This window comes from Alosa alosa, chromosome 3 (genome assembly GCF_017589495.1).
Source record: "Alosa alosa isolate M-15738 ecotype Scorff River chromosome 3, AALO_Geno_1.1, whole genome shotgun sequence".
In the NCBI taxonomy this organism is placed as follows: domain Eukaryota; kingdom Metazoa; phylum Chordata; class Actinopteri; order Clupeiformes; family Clupeidae; genus Alosa; species Alosa alosa.
Genome location: NC_063191.1, coordinates 235361 through 251763, shown reverse-complemented (window position 1 = coordinate 251763; position 16403 = coordinate 235361). Strand labels below are relative to the sequence as shown.

The window sequence follows — 16403 nt, the reverse complement described above, 5'->3', positions numbered from 1 at the left end:
TCACCAGTGGCTGGAAGGAGAGAAACTCTTCATTCCTACACTCAAGGGTCAGAAGAGCCTCAAATTGTTGAAGAATGACATCCCCTAAAACAAAAACATAGGGAATACCTTAATATATGTATATATTCATGCACTTCAACCTCTATAAAGACTACAATAACATTTGGTTACGATGGTTTAAATTCAGGGCTAACCCTAAGGTTTCAGAGGGCATAGAAACTCCACTAAACTGAGATAAATACAATTTTAAACTCAGGACACGAAAATTACATGTAGTTAATCTGCAACACCTACATGATCGCTCATCCAATTTCTTTTGTTGATTACTGTTGTCAGGATACCTTTCCATTTGATACTGAGCTTCTTTCTGATTTTTACATTTTCTTAAATGTGCTACACTTATTAGGTATATGTGATTCCTAAAAAACACACATAAACTTTATATTTTAAGCAAGCAAAACCCTATGTAAATTAATCCTAAATCATGAACCACTGCACACAGAACAGGTGCAGGACCATTACCAACCACATGACAAAAGCTAGAGATCCACCCTAAATAAATACCCTGATGGGAATAGAGAAAAAGTAAACATGGAGCAAATGTCTATGAGATTTGCACAGTTAAGTATAATGCTGTAAACACAGTGTAATAACCACTTGGAGTATCATTTAGCGTGGTCCAGTTAAGTATAATGCTGTAAACACAGTTAAGTATAATGCTGTAAACACAGTGTAATAACCACTTGGAGTATCATTTAGCGTGCTCCTTTAAGCCCCTTCAAGAACTACTCCTACCAGCGGATACACCTCCTGCCAGCTGCTTGGTCTGCACCAGACATTTCATTTGTTCCTTGCACCTGTCTGGGTCTCTGAACATGTAGAGGGGTCCAGACAGGCCATCTGCCTAACGGTGCAATATTTAAGTGGACTCTTCTCCTGCACTTTTCTGACTATATTGGTCAGCCCCTGCATGCAGTTTCTCCTAAATTCTAGGACTCTGAGATCTGATACTGAAGAGGGGTGTACAATAAAAACATAAGTAGGTGGAACAGAATGTACAACACAATGATTCCTGCTTCTTGTATCCTGACCACAATTTCTAAAACTACAACTTCAAAATGGAACACAATACCTTCAGGGCTTTTTCTGCACCTAGGCCAATGTCCATTCTCTGTGGCAGGAGCAGGTTGTTCTTCTCACCCAAGTCCAGGTGAGCTGCAGTTTTGTGATGTCCTGCAGGACTTCTCGTTTCATAAAGTATCCACATACAGTTGAGGTGAAGGCCAAACCTCAAGAGCTCTCTCTACCACAGGCAGGTTCTCCAACCATCGATGGCCACAGAATGCTAGAGGGAAGACTGATGACTCCTCCTCGCAGGAACATTGTGACTGTTACATAGTCTTCCCTCCTCGCAGGAACATTGTGACTGTTACATAGTCTTCCCTCCTCGCAGAAACATTGTTGAAGAGTGTGTGCATTGATCTTAACAGCTTTTCCATCTGCCACATGGAGAAACCTGCCTTGAACGCATTGTGCAGAGTATGAAGCCCACAGCTCCCCACGGACACCAGCTGAGCACCCCCATACATTTCCTTTAAGTCGGATTGGAGAAGCTCCAAGAACTTAAAATTTACATTGGGCCCATCCATCGATACAGAGACCAGCCTGCTGAGATTCAGCTGATCCACACACTCCTTGAGGGATGACAATAAAAAGATGATGGTAAATAAATATACCATGATAACATACACACATGCACACACACACAGCACTTTTCCAGTTCAAGTTCAAGATGTTTGACTAGGCCTGCATGGCCTCCACGAGGACGGTTTCTGACAATAATACACCCGCAGCTGACGAAACAAATATAACAATTTAAATTACATTGGGCTAGGTCCTGAAATCCTCAAAAACCTAAATCCTCAAATCCCCCCCCAAAAAAATCATCAAATTATGGCCGGAATTCTATTCTGTTCTATTTATAAGAAGGGCCTCAAATAATAGCTGGGTGGTGGTCGATTGGACAAATAAAGGCCGGCCCCCAAATACAAGCCAGGGTAATAATTGCCTACCAGTAGGGCTATCAGTCCATGAGCACTAAGACATTGTACGTATGTATATAAATGAATGAAAGCACGCTGCCTTGTCTCGCAAACAGTGCGGAAACACAGTCTTTCAGCTATATGCAACTTAATAGTGAACCATCAAATACTCCCCGGATTTCAGTAGCCATCAGTCCCAACATTTAGCAACATAACCAAACAAATTGAAATTATTTCAAATATTACATGCAGCATTATAAAACATATTTGTATAAAGATTAAACTTTAATTTGGCTACTTACTTTAAAGTGCTTTAGCAAATCCTGGGCCAATGAAGTGTGAGCCCAGGTAGTGAGAATTCACCTTGTCGTCATCCCAGAACCGAACGTGTATGTCCAGCTGTTTCTTCTTGCTTGTGTGATTCAAGCTTTCATCAAACATGAGCATGTAAGGCCCCGTGACTTTGGAGACGAGGTCTTTTTTAATGTACTCTGCCAAGCCAAACCGTGCGATGTATGAAGTCTTATCTTTCCCACACGTAAAGGTCTTGGCTATGGTTGAGTCTGGGAACATTGTTCGGAAAAGTTCGGATATATCTTCGTTCCCACTGTACGACTGGTGTTTCGTCACGGTGTTCAACACCCACAGGACCTCCGCTTTTAATGTCGAGGTTGATCCGAAAGCAGGTTGATCCGAAAGCACTGTGTTCAACACCCACAGGACCTCCGCTTTTAATGTCGAGGTTGATCCGAAAGCAGGTTGATCCGAAAGCACTGTGTTCAACACCCACAGGACCTCCGCTTTTAATGTCGAGGTTGATCCAAAAGCGTGTGTTCAACAGCCACAGGACCTCCGCTTTTAATGTCGAGGTTGATCCAAAAGCACTGTGTGTGGCGGGAGCAGGACAACCAGAATCCCGTGAGGAGCTTGGACCGGGAATCCCGTGAGGAGCTTGGACCGGAGAACAAAACTGAGTGATCGCCTGCACCCGCTGCAGACCTTTCAACGATACCTTATGCCTCTCTGACTTGGCATGTGAATTTAAGGCTTGTATGCCTAAACTGGAGAGCTCAATGGTCTTCTTGCACAGGGTGTTAGCGACGGGCTTAAGCCAGCTCTTAAACGCGCCATCATCTATCCATAGCATGTTAAACGTACACTTTCCCATTGTGGAAAAGTTCACTAATCAATTAATCAGACCCAAATATATCAGCTACAGAAATGAGATGCGGTAAGGAGGAGCTTCACCGGCAGTGAAGCTTTGAAGTTCGCGCAGGTTTCTGTGAAAGTCCTTCCCGACAAGTCTGTTTCCTGCACTGCCGCATGGACTTTGTAGTTCTGGAACGCGATGTTACCACCCAGATTCCTCAGACAGAACTACAATAGGCGAAATGAATGAATCCCGCCACCAGCGTATTTTCTCGGGGGAAAACACGACGGTAGAACAATGAATGAACGAACATATCAATTTAAGACGACGAACATATCAATTTAAGACGACGAACATATCAATTTAAGACGTGGCTAAATGTAATTTATGACCTTGTACGGGAAATACGGATGTTTTTATGACTTTTTATGGCCTAAAATTCTCATTAGTAAATTTAAGACGTTTTATGACTTTTTATGACTCTGGTTATGGTTATGGTATTTAGCGTGATGATAATGGTTATGTTATGGTTATGGTATTTAGCGTGATGATAATGGTTATGATGATAATGATCATAGAGGATAATTGATGATGGTTATGGTATTTAGCGGAAGCTTTTGTCTAAAGCGACATACAAATAGCAACAATACAAAGTTAAATTTAACAGTAAACAATTTAAAAAGTTGGTATTAAGGAGAATAGCAAATAAACAACAATGTCAGTGCAATCAATAGCCTAATGAAAATAAATAAATACTATAATATACAAACATAATGCATAAGAAACACTTAATAAACTAAGTGTATGGTATGCCTTTAAAACCCCCTTAAAAGGGAGGAGATCCAGTCAGTGTTCTATAATTGATGATAATGACGATATAGTAATTAATGATAACTGATGATAATAATAATTGATGATAATGATTATTAATGATAACTGATGATAATGACTACCAATATAGTAATTAATGATAACTGATGATAACGACTACCAATATAGTAATTAATGATAACTGATGATAACGACTACCGATATAGTAATTAATGATAACTGATGATAATGACTACCAATATAGTAATTAATGATAACTGATGATAACGACTACCGATATAGTAATTAATGATAACTGATGATAATGACTACCGATATAGTAATTAATGATAACTGATAATGACAATTGATAATGTTCATAAACACAGTAATGGCAATTGATGATCATCAACAGAAGAGGCCATAGGCTCTAGATAAGTCCCTCCCACCTCCCTAGGCCCCGCCACCCCTCTTACCAACAGAGCCAGTGCCATCAATGATGGCTGTGACTGTCGACAGTGCACGAGCATTCCCCTTCAAAGACTTATGAGTGCCCTACGGAAATACACACACAAACACATTATAAACACACACACTTAGTAACTCTGCTTCATTAACTTTGCTTTTTAACTCACACACACACACACACACACACACACACACACAAACATACGCACATACACAATACACACACAAACACAAACAGATTACATGCACACACCACACACACACACACACTTACCAGGTCTGCTGATACTGCAGTGGTTATAAGGGCATATGGTCCATTTACCAACCCCCCACAAACCAGCAACATCACTGTAAGATAGATAACACACACACACACACACACACACATTAAACACACACATGTTAACACATAGCACCATATTTGGGTCCAAATGCCCACAAGGGCCCGGCTCATTCCCCCTAACCCCTTCCCCCCTAACCCATGTATATCCCCCCCCCTATATATATCCCCTAACCCCATATATATACCCCCTAACCCCATATATATCCCCCTAACCCCATATACAGTTGTGCTCATAAGTTTACATACCTTTAGCATATACATGCTAAAGTTGACTAAAATGAAGAATAAAAAAATCATCTTTTAAAATTGATCTTAATGTCTTAAGTCTTAATAAAAAAATGAGGAAAAGTCCAACCTTTAAAGCAGGGGTCTCAAACACTGCCCATGCGTCCATTAATTCCGCCCACGACGTATGTCAAAATAATAATGTAATCCGGCCCTTGAGACTTTTTAATTGTGACAAACAACGATACTGATTAAAATAGACGATAGTTCCAAGTAAGTATTTGTACTCTGCTCCACTATGTGCTAGACATCCAGAGCTTCATTCAAACCCAAAATCGCTGCGCAAAGTTTTCAGGAAATACTTTTACTATTACACGCGAGAAACACAAAGACGTGCATTTGTAATGACGCCAGGCGATGCAGGCCATATTGTTGCATAAATTGAAGCAAAAATTAAGCAGAAATAGGCCTACACCAAATGTTGAAAAAACGCTTTACGTGATGATGAAGTCTTAGGTAGGCTATGTTATTCACCTATTCTAAATCTGAAGGAGAATATCCTTTTGGAGATTATGATCGATCGTCTATTGAATGGAGGTGCGTCTGCGTGTACGATGGTGTCCACTAAGCATACCATGCTTATTTCGACCCTCTGCCCAACATAGCTTGGAGGTTGCAGTGGTAATCGTGATGATAGTGTCCGTAATGGACGTGGTACAGACAGCAGGGCTAGTAGAAATAGGGCTCTAAACTACAAAGTCACCCGCAATATGATGTGAACTTCTGGGTACTCAGATTACCCGCGATAGGAACTCATTTAACCAGAATACTTCATTGTAGGCCTTGTGGTTTAGAAACCACATACATCTTAGGTATTGGTATACATCTTAGGTGTTTTCCTGTTAATTTGTTATGTGGGTAATATGAAAAAAGTAAAGTAAACCTGCTCAAATATGTTCATCCAGTATTTATTGAAAGGTGCATAATTTGAGGTGCTTGCCATCCAGTGGCAAATTAGATGGGTATATTTACCCCCTTCATAAACTTTTGAAAGATTTTTACATTTACAGTAGGACTTTATCTCTGACCACTTTCAAGCCATGGCCTTTTGAAATTTTGATATAAAAATCCAATGGTGTTGCTTTCTTAACCCTGACGCCTATAGTTTGCCAGGTTTAAAAAAGTTATTAGAGGAAAATATTTTTATTTGGTGTGAAACACACACATACCTGTTTTTATGCTTTTCATTTGTTTTATAATTTGTATTAATATTTATTTTATCATTATTTTATTTATAAGCTAAGGTTGCTAGCACAGGTGTCTAAAACTAGATAAAAACACTTGCACTTTCTGTTTGCAGTTTTGTGTGGTATTTGAAAAAAAGAACATTGCATTTTCAGAAATAGCCGGCCCTCCAATCAGATGACGTTGGCAGAATTGGCCCCCAGCTCATTTGAGTTTGAGACCCCTGCTTTAAAGACACCAATTTTCTTTGTCAATTATATATTGTAAATAACTAAATGTTCTTCCTTAAAATACAAGTGCTCATAAGTATACATACTCGGCTAACATAGCGGCTAACTGAAATAGAACCACCTATATGATAGCCAATCTATATGTATGGTGAAGGGTATGTGAAGCTATTTTAATTTCAATTTCAAAGCCCAAGGGAACTTCATCAGGATGCATAGTATCCGGTATCCATGAAACAACTGGCCTTTAAAAATAAAAATCTGCCTGGCTCTATGGGAATTTAACATAGGGGTATGTATACTTATGAGCACTTGTATTTTAAGGAAGAACATTTATTCATTTACAATACATAATTCATTCACAAAGAAAATTGGTGTCTTTAAAGGTTGGATTTTTCCTCATTTTTTTATTAAGACATTAAGATCAATTTTCAAAAGATGATTTTTTTATTCTTCTTTTTAGTCAACTTTAGCATGTATATGCTAAGGGTATGTAAACTTATGAGCACAACTGTATATCCCCCCTAACCCCATATATATCCCACCCACTTCTTGTCATTTTATCGTTAGACGTTATACACACAGACACACCCACACACACGTTAAACACACAAACACACATACCATAATCATCATTACAAGATAACACCTACAAAAACAAACACACACACACACACACAAACACAAACACACAAACACACACATACACAAACACACAAACACACACACACACACACACACACACACACACACACACACACACACACACACACACACACACACACACACACACACACACACACACAAACAAACACAATGGGAGCTCTTACCTATTGTGGGGCCCAGACCAAGCTCACTTATCATGGAGAACACGTAGAGCTGAAACACACACACACACACACACACACACACACACACACACACACACTAACTGTATGGTCAGCGAGTATGCACTGAACCGAATCCTGATTTTTAAGGTTCTGCCGAATCCTGAATCCCGATTTTTAAGGTTCTGCCGAATACCGAATCCCTTATTTAAGGTTCTGCCGATCCTGTCATTTCTGTGTAAATTCAGTAAGCATCACCAAAAACTGAAAAAAGATGCCATTTACAAAGCATGATTATTGGAGCACTTGAACTGGTCACATTATAGACAGGATTATTCATATTTTTCTGTTGTGCTAATGTTAACCTTTTTAATTTACATTATTGGTAGAAATTGATATGGAACAAAAAAATGAAATGGCATAACACAGAAAATTATTGTTTACAATGATTTGCGATAAAGAGAGATAGATAGATAAATACTTTATTGATCCCTGCATCAACAGCGGCGCTCGGGGAGCAGTGAGGGGTTAGGTGCCTTGCTCAAGGGCACTTCAGCCGTGCCTACTGGTCGGGGTTCGAACCGGCAACCCTCCGATTACAGGTCCGAAGTGCTAACCAGTAGGCCACGGCTGCCCAACTGTTATAATTAATCGATAACCGATATAATCAATCAGTTCAGTGTAGGAATAGGAGCGTCATAGCAGAGTCAGTGCCCAGGCTGTGTAGGCTGCCCTCGTCTCACATACACACACACACATACCTTATCAAGTGTAGGCTACCCTCGTCACACACATACCTTATCAAGTGTAAGCTACCCTCGTCACACACATACCTTATCAAGTGTAGGCTGCCCTACACACATACCTTATCAAGTGTAGGCTGCCCTCGTCTCATATACACACACACACACACCTTATCAAGTGTAGGCTGCCCTCGTCTCATATACACACACACACACACCTTATCAAGTGTAGGCTGCCCTTGTCTCATATACACACACACACATACCTTATCAAGTGTAGGCTACCCTCGTCTCATATACACACACACACATACCTTATCAAGTGTAGGCTGCCCTCGTCTCATAAGAGTAGAAAATACACACACACACATACCTTATCAAGTGTAGGCTGCCCTCGTCACACACATACCTTATCAAGTGTAGGCTGCCCTCGTCTCATATACACACACACACATACCTTATCAAGTGTAGGCTGCCCTCGTCACACACATACCTTATCAAGTGTAGGCTACCCTCGTCACACACATACCTTATCAAGTGTAGGCTGCCTTCGTCACACACATATCTTATCAAGTGTAGGCTGCCCTCGTCACACACATACCTTATCAAGTGTAGGCTGCCCTCGTCTCATATACACACACACACACACCTTATCAAGTGTAGGCTGCCCTCGTCTCATATACACACACACACATACCTTATCAAGTGTAGGCTGCCCTCGTCTCATATACACACACACACACATACCTTTTCAAGTTTAGGCTGCCCTCGTCTCATAAGAGTAGAAAATACACACACACACATACCTTATCAAGTGTAGCTGCCCTCGTCTCATAAGAGTAGAAAATACACACACACACATACCTTATCAAGTGTAGGCTGCCCTCGTCTCATAAGAGTAACAAATACACACACACACATACCTTATCAAGTGTAGGCTGCCCTCGTCTCATATACACACACACACATACCTTATCAAGTGTAGCTGCCCTCGTCTCACAAGAGTAACAAATACACACACACACATACCTTATCAAGTGTAGCTACCCTTGTCTCATAAGAGTAGAAAATACACACACACACATACCTTATCAAGTGTAGGCTACCCTCGTCTCATAAGAGTAAAAAACACACACACACACACATACCTTATCAAGTGTAGGCTACCCTTGTCTCATAAGAGTGAAAGATACACACACACACATACCTTATCAAGTGTAGGCTACCCTTGTCTCATAAGAGTGAAAAATAATGATGGGCCTAGTCTTGCACGCTGCCTGTTTGTAACAGTGACTTCAGCATTGCCCATGCCGGTTTAAATGATTGCAAAAGACATGTTGAGGTGAGTTTAAGTGCCAATTTATGTGCATATTATTCAGGCCTAGCCTACTAGATGGCTAGTTGCCAAGGCTACATGAAAAAAACAAACTACCAAAATCTAAAAAAAAATGTGTGTGTATGTGTGTGTGTTGGGGGATTGGGTCGTGATACCTCCCTGAAATGACTTTTTGCAGGTTGGGATGTCTGCAAATAGTTAGCTAGCGGGAACTATCTAGTGTAGCCTATAAGGTGGCTAGTGGATAGTTAGCTAGAGGGAGCTATCTAATGTAGCCTATAAGGTGGCTAGTGGATAGTTAGCTAGAGGGAGCTATCTAATGTAGCCTATGAGGTGGCTAGTGGATAGTTAGCTAGCGGGAGCTATCTAGTGTAGCCTATAAGGTGGCTAGTAGATAGTTAGCTAGAGGGAGCTATCTAATGTAGCCTATAAGGTGGCTAGTGGATAGTTAGCTAGAAGGAGCCGTCTTGTGTAGCCCATTAGGTGAGGTGGATAGTTAGCTAGAAGGAGCTGTCTTGTGTAGCCCATTAGGTGAGGTGGATAGTTAGCTAGAAGTAGCTATCTTGCGTAACCCATTGCATTGGCGCTCATATACTAGCAGTGGCAGAAACGATGCGTAGGATTTGGTTTGGTTGATAAAACAAGGTTCAGCAGGCTGTGAACCCCATCAAAAAGCTGAAGATTCGGCCGAATCTGAAACCTAACCTTGGATTCGGTGCACCCCAAGTAGGTACACACACACACACACACACTGTAAGGGCAGTGAGCGCACATACATACACACACACACACACTGTAGGGGCAGTGAGCGCACACACACACACATATTTGCTGTGGGGGGAGCATCCACACACACACACACACACACACACATATTTGCTGTGGGGGGAGCATCCTACACACACACACACACACACACATATTTGCTGTGGGGGGAGCATCCTACACACACACACACACACACACACACATATTTGCTGTGGGGGGAGAATCGCACACACACACACATCTACACACACTGTAGGGGCAGTGAGCGCACACACACACATATTTGCTGTGGGGGGAGCATCCTACACACACACACACACACACACATATTTGCTGTGGGGGGAGCATCCTACACACACACACACACACACATATTTGCTGTGGGGGGAGCATCCTACACACACACACACACACACACATATTTGCTGTGGGGGGAGAATCGCACACACACACACACATCTACAAACACTGTAGGGGCAGTGAGCGCACATACACACACAAACACACACACACACACATATTTGCTGTGGGGGGAGCATCCTACACACACACACATATTTGCTGTGGGGGGAGCATCGCACACATGCACACACACACACACACACACACACACACTCTACTTACTGTGGGGGCTGCTAGTAGCAACATCACAGCACAGGTGCTGGCTCTTTTACCCAGTTTATCAGAAACCACACCAGCCAAGATACCACCTGAACGCCAACACACACACACACACACACACACACACACACACACACACACACACACACAGGTTAATACACACACCAGCCAAGATACCACCTGGAAACACACACACATACACTCAGAGGTGAGTTACTCACCTACGATTCCTCCAACATCAAACAAGGTGGACAGATCTCCTGCCTTCTTAGCATCCAAATGAGCTGCGCAAAAAGACAACAATCACAAACATTACCCAACACATGTGTGTGTATGTATATATAGTGTATGTGTGTGTGTATAATGTGTGTATAATGTGTGTGCCATGTATATATAGTGCAATGTGTGTGTATAGTGTGTGTGTATTATGCCATAATGTGCATAATATTGTGTGCATTGTGTATTGTGTAGTGTATGTATACATAACCATATAGTGTGTGCATAATGTGTGTGTGCATTGTGTATGTGTGTATGCATATAGTGGCATGTGTGTGTTTGTATATTATATATAATTATGCATTGTATTGCGTACAATATTGTGTGTATGTACATATATAATGTGTTATAATATGTGTGTGTATAGTGTGTATAGTGTATGTGTATAGTGTGTATAATGTGTGTGTGTATAGTGTGTATGTGTGTGTGTATGTATATATAGTGTTTGTGTGCGTGTATGTATATATAGTGTATGTGTATAGTGTGTGTGTGTGTATAGTGTGTATTGTGTGTGTGTGTGTGTGTGTGTGTATAGTGTATGTGTCTGTATAGTGTGTATAGTGTGTGTGTGTGTGTGTGTGTATGTATATATAGTGTATGTGTGTGTGTATAATGTGTGTGTGTATAGTGTGTGTGTGTGTATATATAGTGTATGTGTGTGTTTATAGTGTGTATAATGTGTGTGTGTGTGTATAGTGTGTATAATGTGTGTGTTTGTGTGTGTGTGTGTGTGTGTATTTGTGTGTGTGTGTTGTGTGTGTGTATAGTGTATGTGTGTGTATAGTGTGTGTGTGCATGCATATATAGTGTATGTGTGTGTGTTTGTATAGTGTGTGTGTGTATATAGTGTATGTGTGTGTGTATAGTGTGTATAATGTGTGTGTTTGTGTGTGTGTGTGTATAGTGTGTATAATGTGTGTGTTAGTGTGTGTATAGTGTGTGTGTGTGTATATAGTGTATGTGTGTGTGTATAGTGTGTATAATGTGTGTGTGTGTATATAGTGTATGTGTGTGTGTATAGTGTGTACAATGTGTGTGTGTGTGTATATAGTGTGTGTGTGTGTAAATACTGTAGTGTGTATAATGTGTGTGTGTGTGTGTGTGTGTGTGTGTGTGTGTGTGTGTGTACCCGTTTTGGTGATGTACATTGGCAGCCAGAAGAGGAACGTGTAGCTCACCAGCTTGGCAAACAGCAGGCAAAGAGAAAACTCTACCACTCCCTACAGACACACACACACACACACACACACACACACCATTGTTAACCCCCCAACACATATGCACACACACCTCACACACACACACACACACACACACACACACTGTTAACCCTCCAACACATATACACACACCTCACACACACACACACACTGTTAACCCCCCAACACATATACACACCTCACACGGGCAGCTGTGGCCTACTGGTTAGCACTTCGGACTTGTAACCGGAGGGTTGCCGGTTCGAGCCCCGACCAGTGGGCCACGGCTGAAGTGCTCTTGAGCAAGGCACCTAACCCCTCACTGCCCCCAGGCACACTGTTGTTGCAGGCAGCTCACTGCACCGGGATTAGTGTGTGTTTCACCTCACTGTGTGTTCACTGTGTGCTGTTTGTGTTTCACTAATTCACGGATTGGGATAAATGTAGAGACCAAATTTCCCTTTTCCCTCACGGGATCAAAAGAGTATATGTACTTATACTTATACTTATTCACACACTCACACACACACACATATTGTTAACCCCCCAACACATACACACATAATAAACACATTATATACACATACCCACCTCCCAAAAAAAAAAAGCACACACACACATTATAAACACATATACACATACACACACACAGACACACATTATATACACACATACCGCCCCCCCCAAACACACTCACATCACAAACCCATCCACCCACTCACATTATAAATATGCATACCTCCCCAAACACACACACACACACACACACACACACACACACACACACACATCCACACAGATTACTGCATTTCAGTAGTGTGTGTGTGTATGTGTGTGCATGTGTGTGTGTGTGTGGCTGAACGTGAGGCGTGTGTGTGTGTGTGTGTGTGTGTGTGTGTGTGTGTCTCACCGGTATGCACAGGGCTCCCATGAAGCTTATAGCAGAAGAGTGTGTGTGTGTGTGTGTGTGTGTGTGTGTGTGTCTCACCGGCATGCACAGGGCTCCCATGAAGCTTATAGCAGAAGAGTGTGTGTGTGTGAGTGTGAGTGTGTGTGTGTGTGTGTGTGTACTCACCGGCATGCACAGGGCTCCCATGAAGCTTATAGCAGAAGAGTGTGTGTGTGAGTGTGAGTGTGTGTGTGTGTGTGTGTGTGTGTGTGTGTGTGTGTGTGTGTGTACTCACAGGGATGCGCAGCGCTCCCATGAAGCTGATAGCAGAAGGTTCTGTTTCACTCTTAACCACAACCAGCTGCTGGAGAGGAACACACACTCCCTCACGATCACGCTCCACACACACTCCCTCACGATCACGCTCCACACACACTCCCTCACGATCACTCTGGGGCAACAACAACTCTGTGTCCCAACTCTAGAGAGAGAGAGGGAGAGGGAGTGAGAGAGAGGGAGAGAGGGATTTCCCCATTAATCACATCAATAAAAGACCAAATTCAAAAACTGAAATCTGTGGAGATGGGTTAGGGTTAGGGTTAGGGTTAAAGGTTAATCCCACGTGTGTTGCCAGAGATGCTGAAATTCAGTCATTTAAAGATGCTTGAGGCCATAAAGAAACTTGGAATATAGGCCTTTTCACCCCTATTTGTAAATCTGCTGACAAATACGACTCAAATAAGTACAGAGGCATTGCAGCTCTGCAGTATCATCAATAAAATGTCTTGACAATCAAAACAATCTAAGCAAAGGTCAAATTGGGTTCCTGCCAAAATATCAAAACACTGAGCACCTCTACATGCTCCAGACACTAATAAACAAACATGTGAATCAGGCATTAAAAAAAAAGAATAATATTTGCATGCTTTTTTAAAAAGCATATAATCTGGCACAAATGTTTGCTCTTGAAAATGTTAAACATTTATTTATAGTCCTGTAACATATTTATAGTCCTGTAACATATTTATAGACGTCCTCAGGCAATTTTAGCACATATTAGCATGCAGGCACTCAAAGACAAAGCTCGAAGACCATTCTATGCTGTATACAAAACTATAAATACCGTAAAACTCCAAATAATAGCCTGGGCTTTTATTTTCCCAAATCGCCAAACTGCACCCGTGAGTATTAGAGACGAAGCCTATATGAGACAGGCCTTTAATTCCCTTTGCACAAAACTTTTCCTCTGCAAAGATGGAAAATATTATCCCAATTAATTATTTATAACACACATAATGTCTACCTATATGACTAGGCTATCTGATGACAATAACAGATCATCATTCATTTAGTGTTGAGATGTTGTTCACTGAGTGAGATACAGTAAGATCAGAAATAGCAGGATAGCCAGAACAGATGAAACACGTTTTAATTACGTAATTTACAAAGAAGATGCGTATCACACTGAAAGCTCATATTTTTTGTCACTAACAAATAGCTATATCGGTCCTTTGTCAAATACAGTTGCATTATCAGCCCCGACCAAAACCGTTCAGGAATTATTCATGCAAAAGTGGAATGTGCTTAATGTTTTAAATTCTCCTCCTTTTAAAACATCGAATGAAACAGCATGAAGAGCATGAACCATATTTGTTTCTCCCGTTTGTATTTGCCAAATTTGACAACAGTCTACATTCAAAATCATAGCATACTTTCAGGCGAAGGAACATATTTTTTGACCAGGGGTGCTGGAATAACAAAATAATCATGGATGTCGACGATTTCTCCCCAGCATATGATTAGAATTTGACAGCTAAATAGGCCATTTCACCGCTGCGTGTATGAGTAGGTCTAAGAGTGAGAAGTTTTATAATGCCCCTGGGCAGCCATATTCCACTGCAACTATGCGCAGCACTTGCCAAACTCATCAATAAAACTGCGTACGCACACAGCAGTCCATAGAAGCGCGCTTGACTTTACATCATTAACCTATTTCGGTAGGTTATATAGCCAGAAAATGTCAGAGGCGGGCTCTGATATAGCCTAGTCTAAGGTAAATTCCTTTCTGACTTCTTTCTCTTTATCGCCATGGCATTTAGAATAAAGAATAACGCGGCGAACCGCTTCTGGTTTTGTTGCCAGCATAAAACAAAAGCCCCTGCTGGCCTATCCGCAAATTTTAAACACAAGGGATGAATTGAGCGGCGACAAAGTTGAACATATAGGCATAGTTCATATTGAAAAAAAGCTATACTATTTGTAACTCTAGCTTTTTCACGCAGTCTTTAATGCCATAATCATAACGCTAGCGCAGTCGCGCCATACTTAAGCCAAATCACACCCAAGATTGGCGACAAGATGAGCAGCAACTTGATGCAACATTCTAAAACAACACAGCTGTGACCAGACAAGGTAAATGCTTTCACGACTTGCACCATCTAATTCACACTGCTGTAACCTCCTTTCTGTAACGGTTTCTGTCATTGCGAATCTTTAAACAGGCGATCTGGCGGGTTTTAGAAGATTAAATACAACCCGAAACTAAAAAAAACAGACCAGGCCTCTACTGGAGACCGCCTTTAACCCAAACCTGTAGCCACGCTAAAGGCGTTTAAAAGAGACTGGCGTCTCTTAGGGACTCAGCGATTATTTGAAGTTTTACGGTACATGTCAACCCCCTATCAAAATTTGGCTACAAATAATTTACACATCAAAACATAAAGACTCCTATATAGCTTGGATATTTGGGGGCCAGCTTTAATCCAATCAAAAACACCATGGTCTGGGATAAATCCCAAATAGAAATGTTACGTATGGAGCAGAATCCTCTTACACAGTCCTGGCCATAACAAATGTGTGTCTGTGTGTGTGTGTCTGTGTGTGTGTGTGTGTGTGTATGACGTTTCCCTATGTCCTGGCCATCACAAATGTGTGTGTGTGTGTGTGTGTGTGTGTGTGTGTGTGTGATGTTTCCCTATGACCTGGCCATCACAAATGTGCGTGTGTGTATAACGTTTCCCTATGTCCTGGCAATCACAAATGTGTGTGTGTGTGTCTGTGTGTGTGTGTGTATGACGTTTCCCTATGTCCTGGCCATCACAAATGTGTGTGTGTGTTTGTGTGTGTGTGTGACGTTTCCCTATGTCCTGGCCATCACAAATGTGTGTCTGTGTGTGTGTGTGTGTGTGTGTGTGACATTTCCTTATGTCCTGGCCATCACAAATGTGTGTGTGT

The 16403-nt window shown here is 41.5% G+C and overlaps 1 protein-coding gene across 5 annotated transcripts in view; it reads right to left on the bottom strand.

Annotated features, from left to right (window-relative positions):
- Positions 1-16403, bottom strand: part of slc37a1 (solute carrier family 37 member 1) — a 77122-nt gene that overhangs the window by 13968 nt on the left and 46751 nt on the right. For all 5 annotated transcript variants that reach the window (XM_048238711.1, XM_048238710.1, XM_048238713.1 and 2 more), the window contains 7 exons: positions 13465-13650; positions 12211-12301; positions 11027-11089; positions 10809-10894; positions 7341-7389; positions 4745-4818; positions 4479-4557 (listed from right to left, as the gene is read on the bottom strand). In XM_048238711.1, the coding sequence (XP_048094668.1) occupies positions 4479-4557; positions 4745-4818; positions 7341-7389; positions 10809-10894; positions 11027-11089; positions 12211-12301; positions 13465-13650 (628 nt within the window). The remainder of the gene's footprint in view (positions 1-4478; positions 4558-4744; positions 4819-7340; positions 7390-10808; positions 10895-11026; positions 11090-12210; positions 12302-13464; positions 13651-16403) is intronic.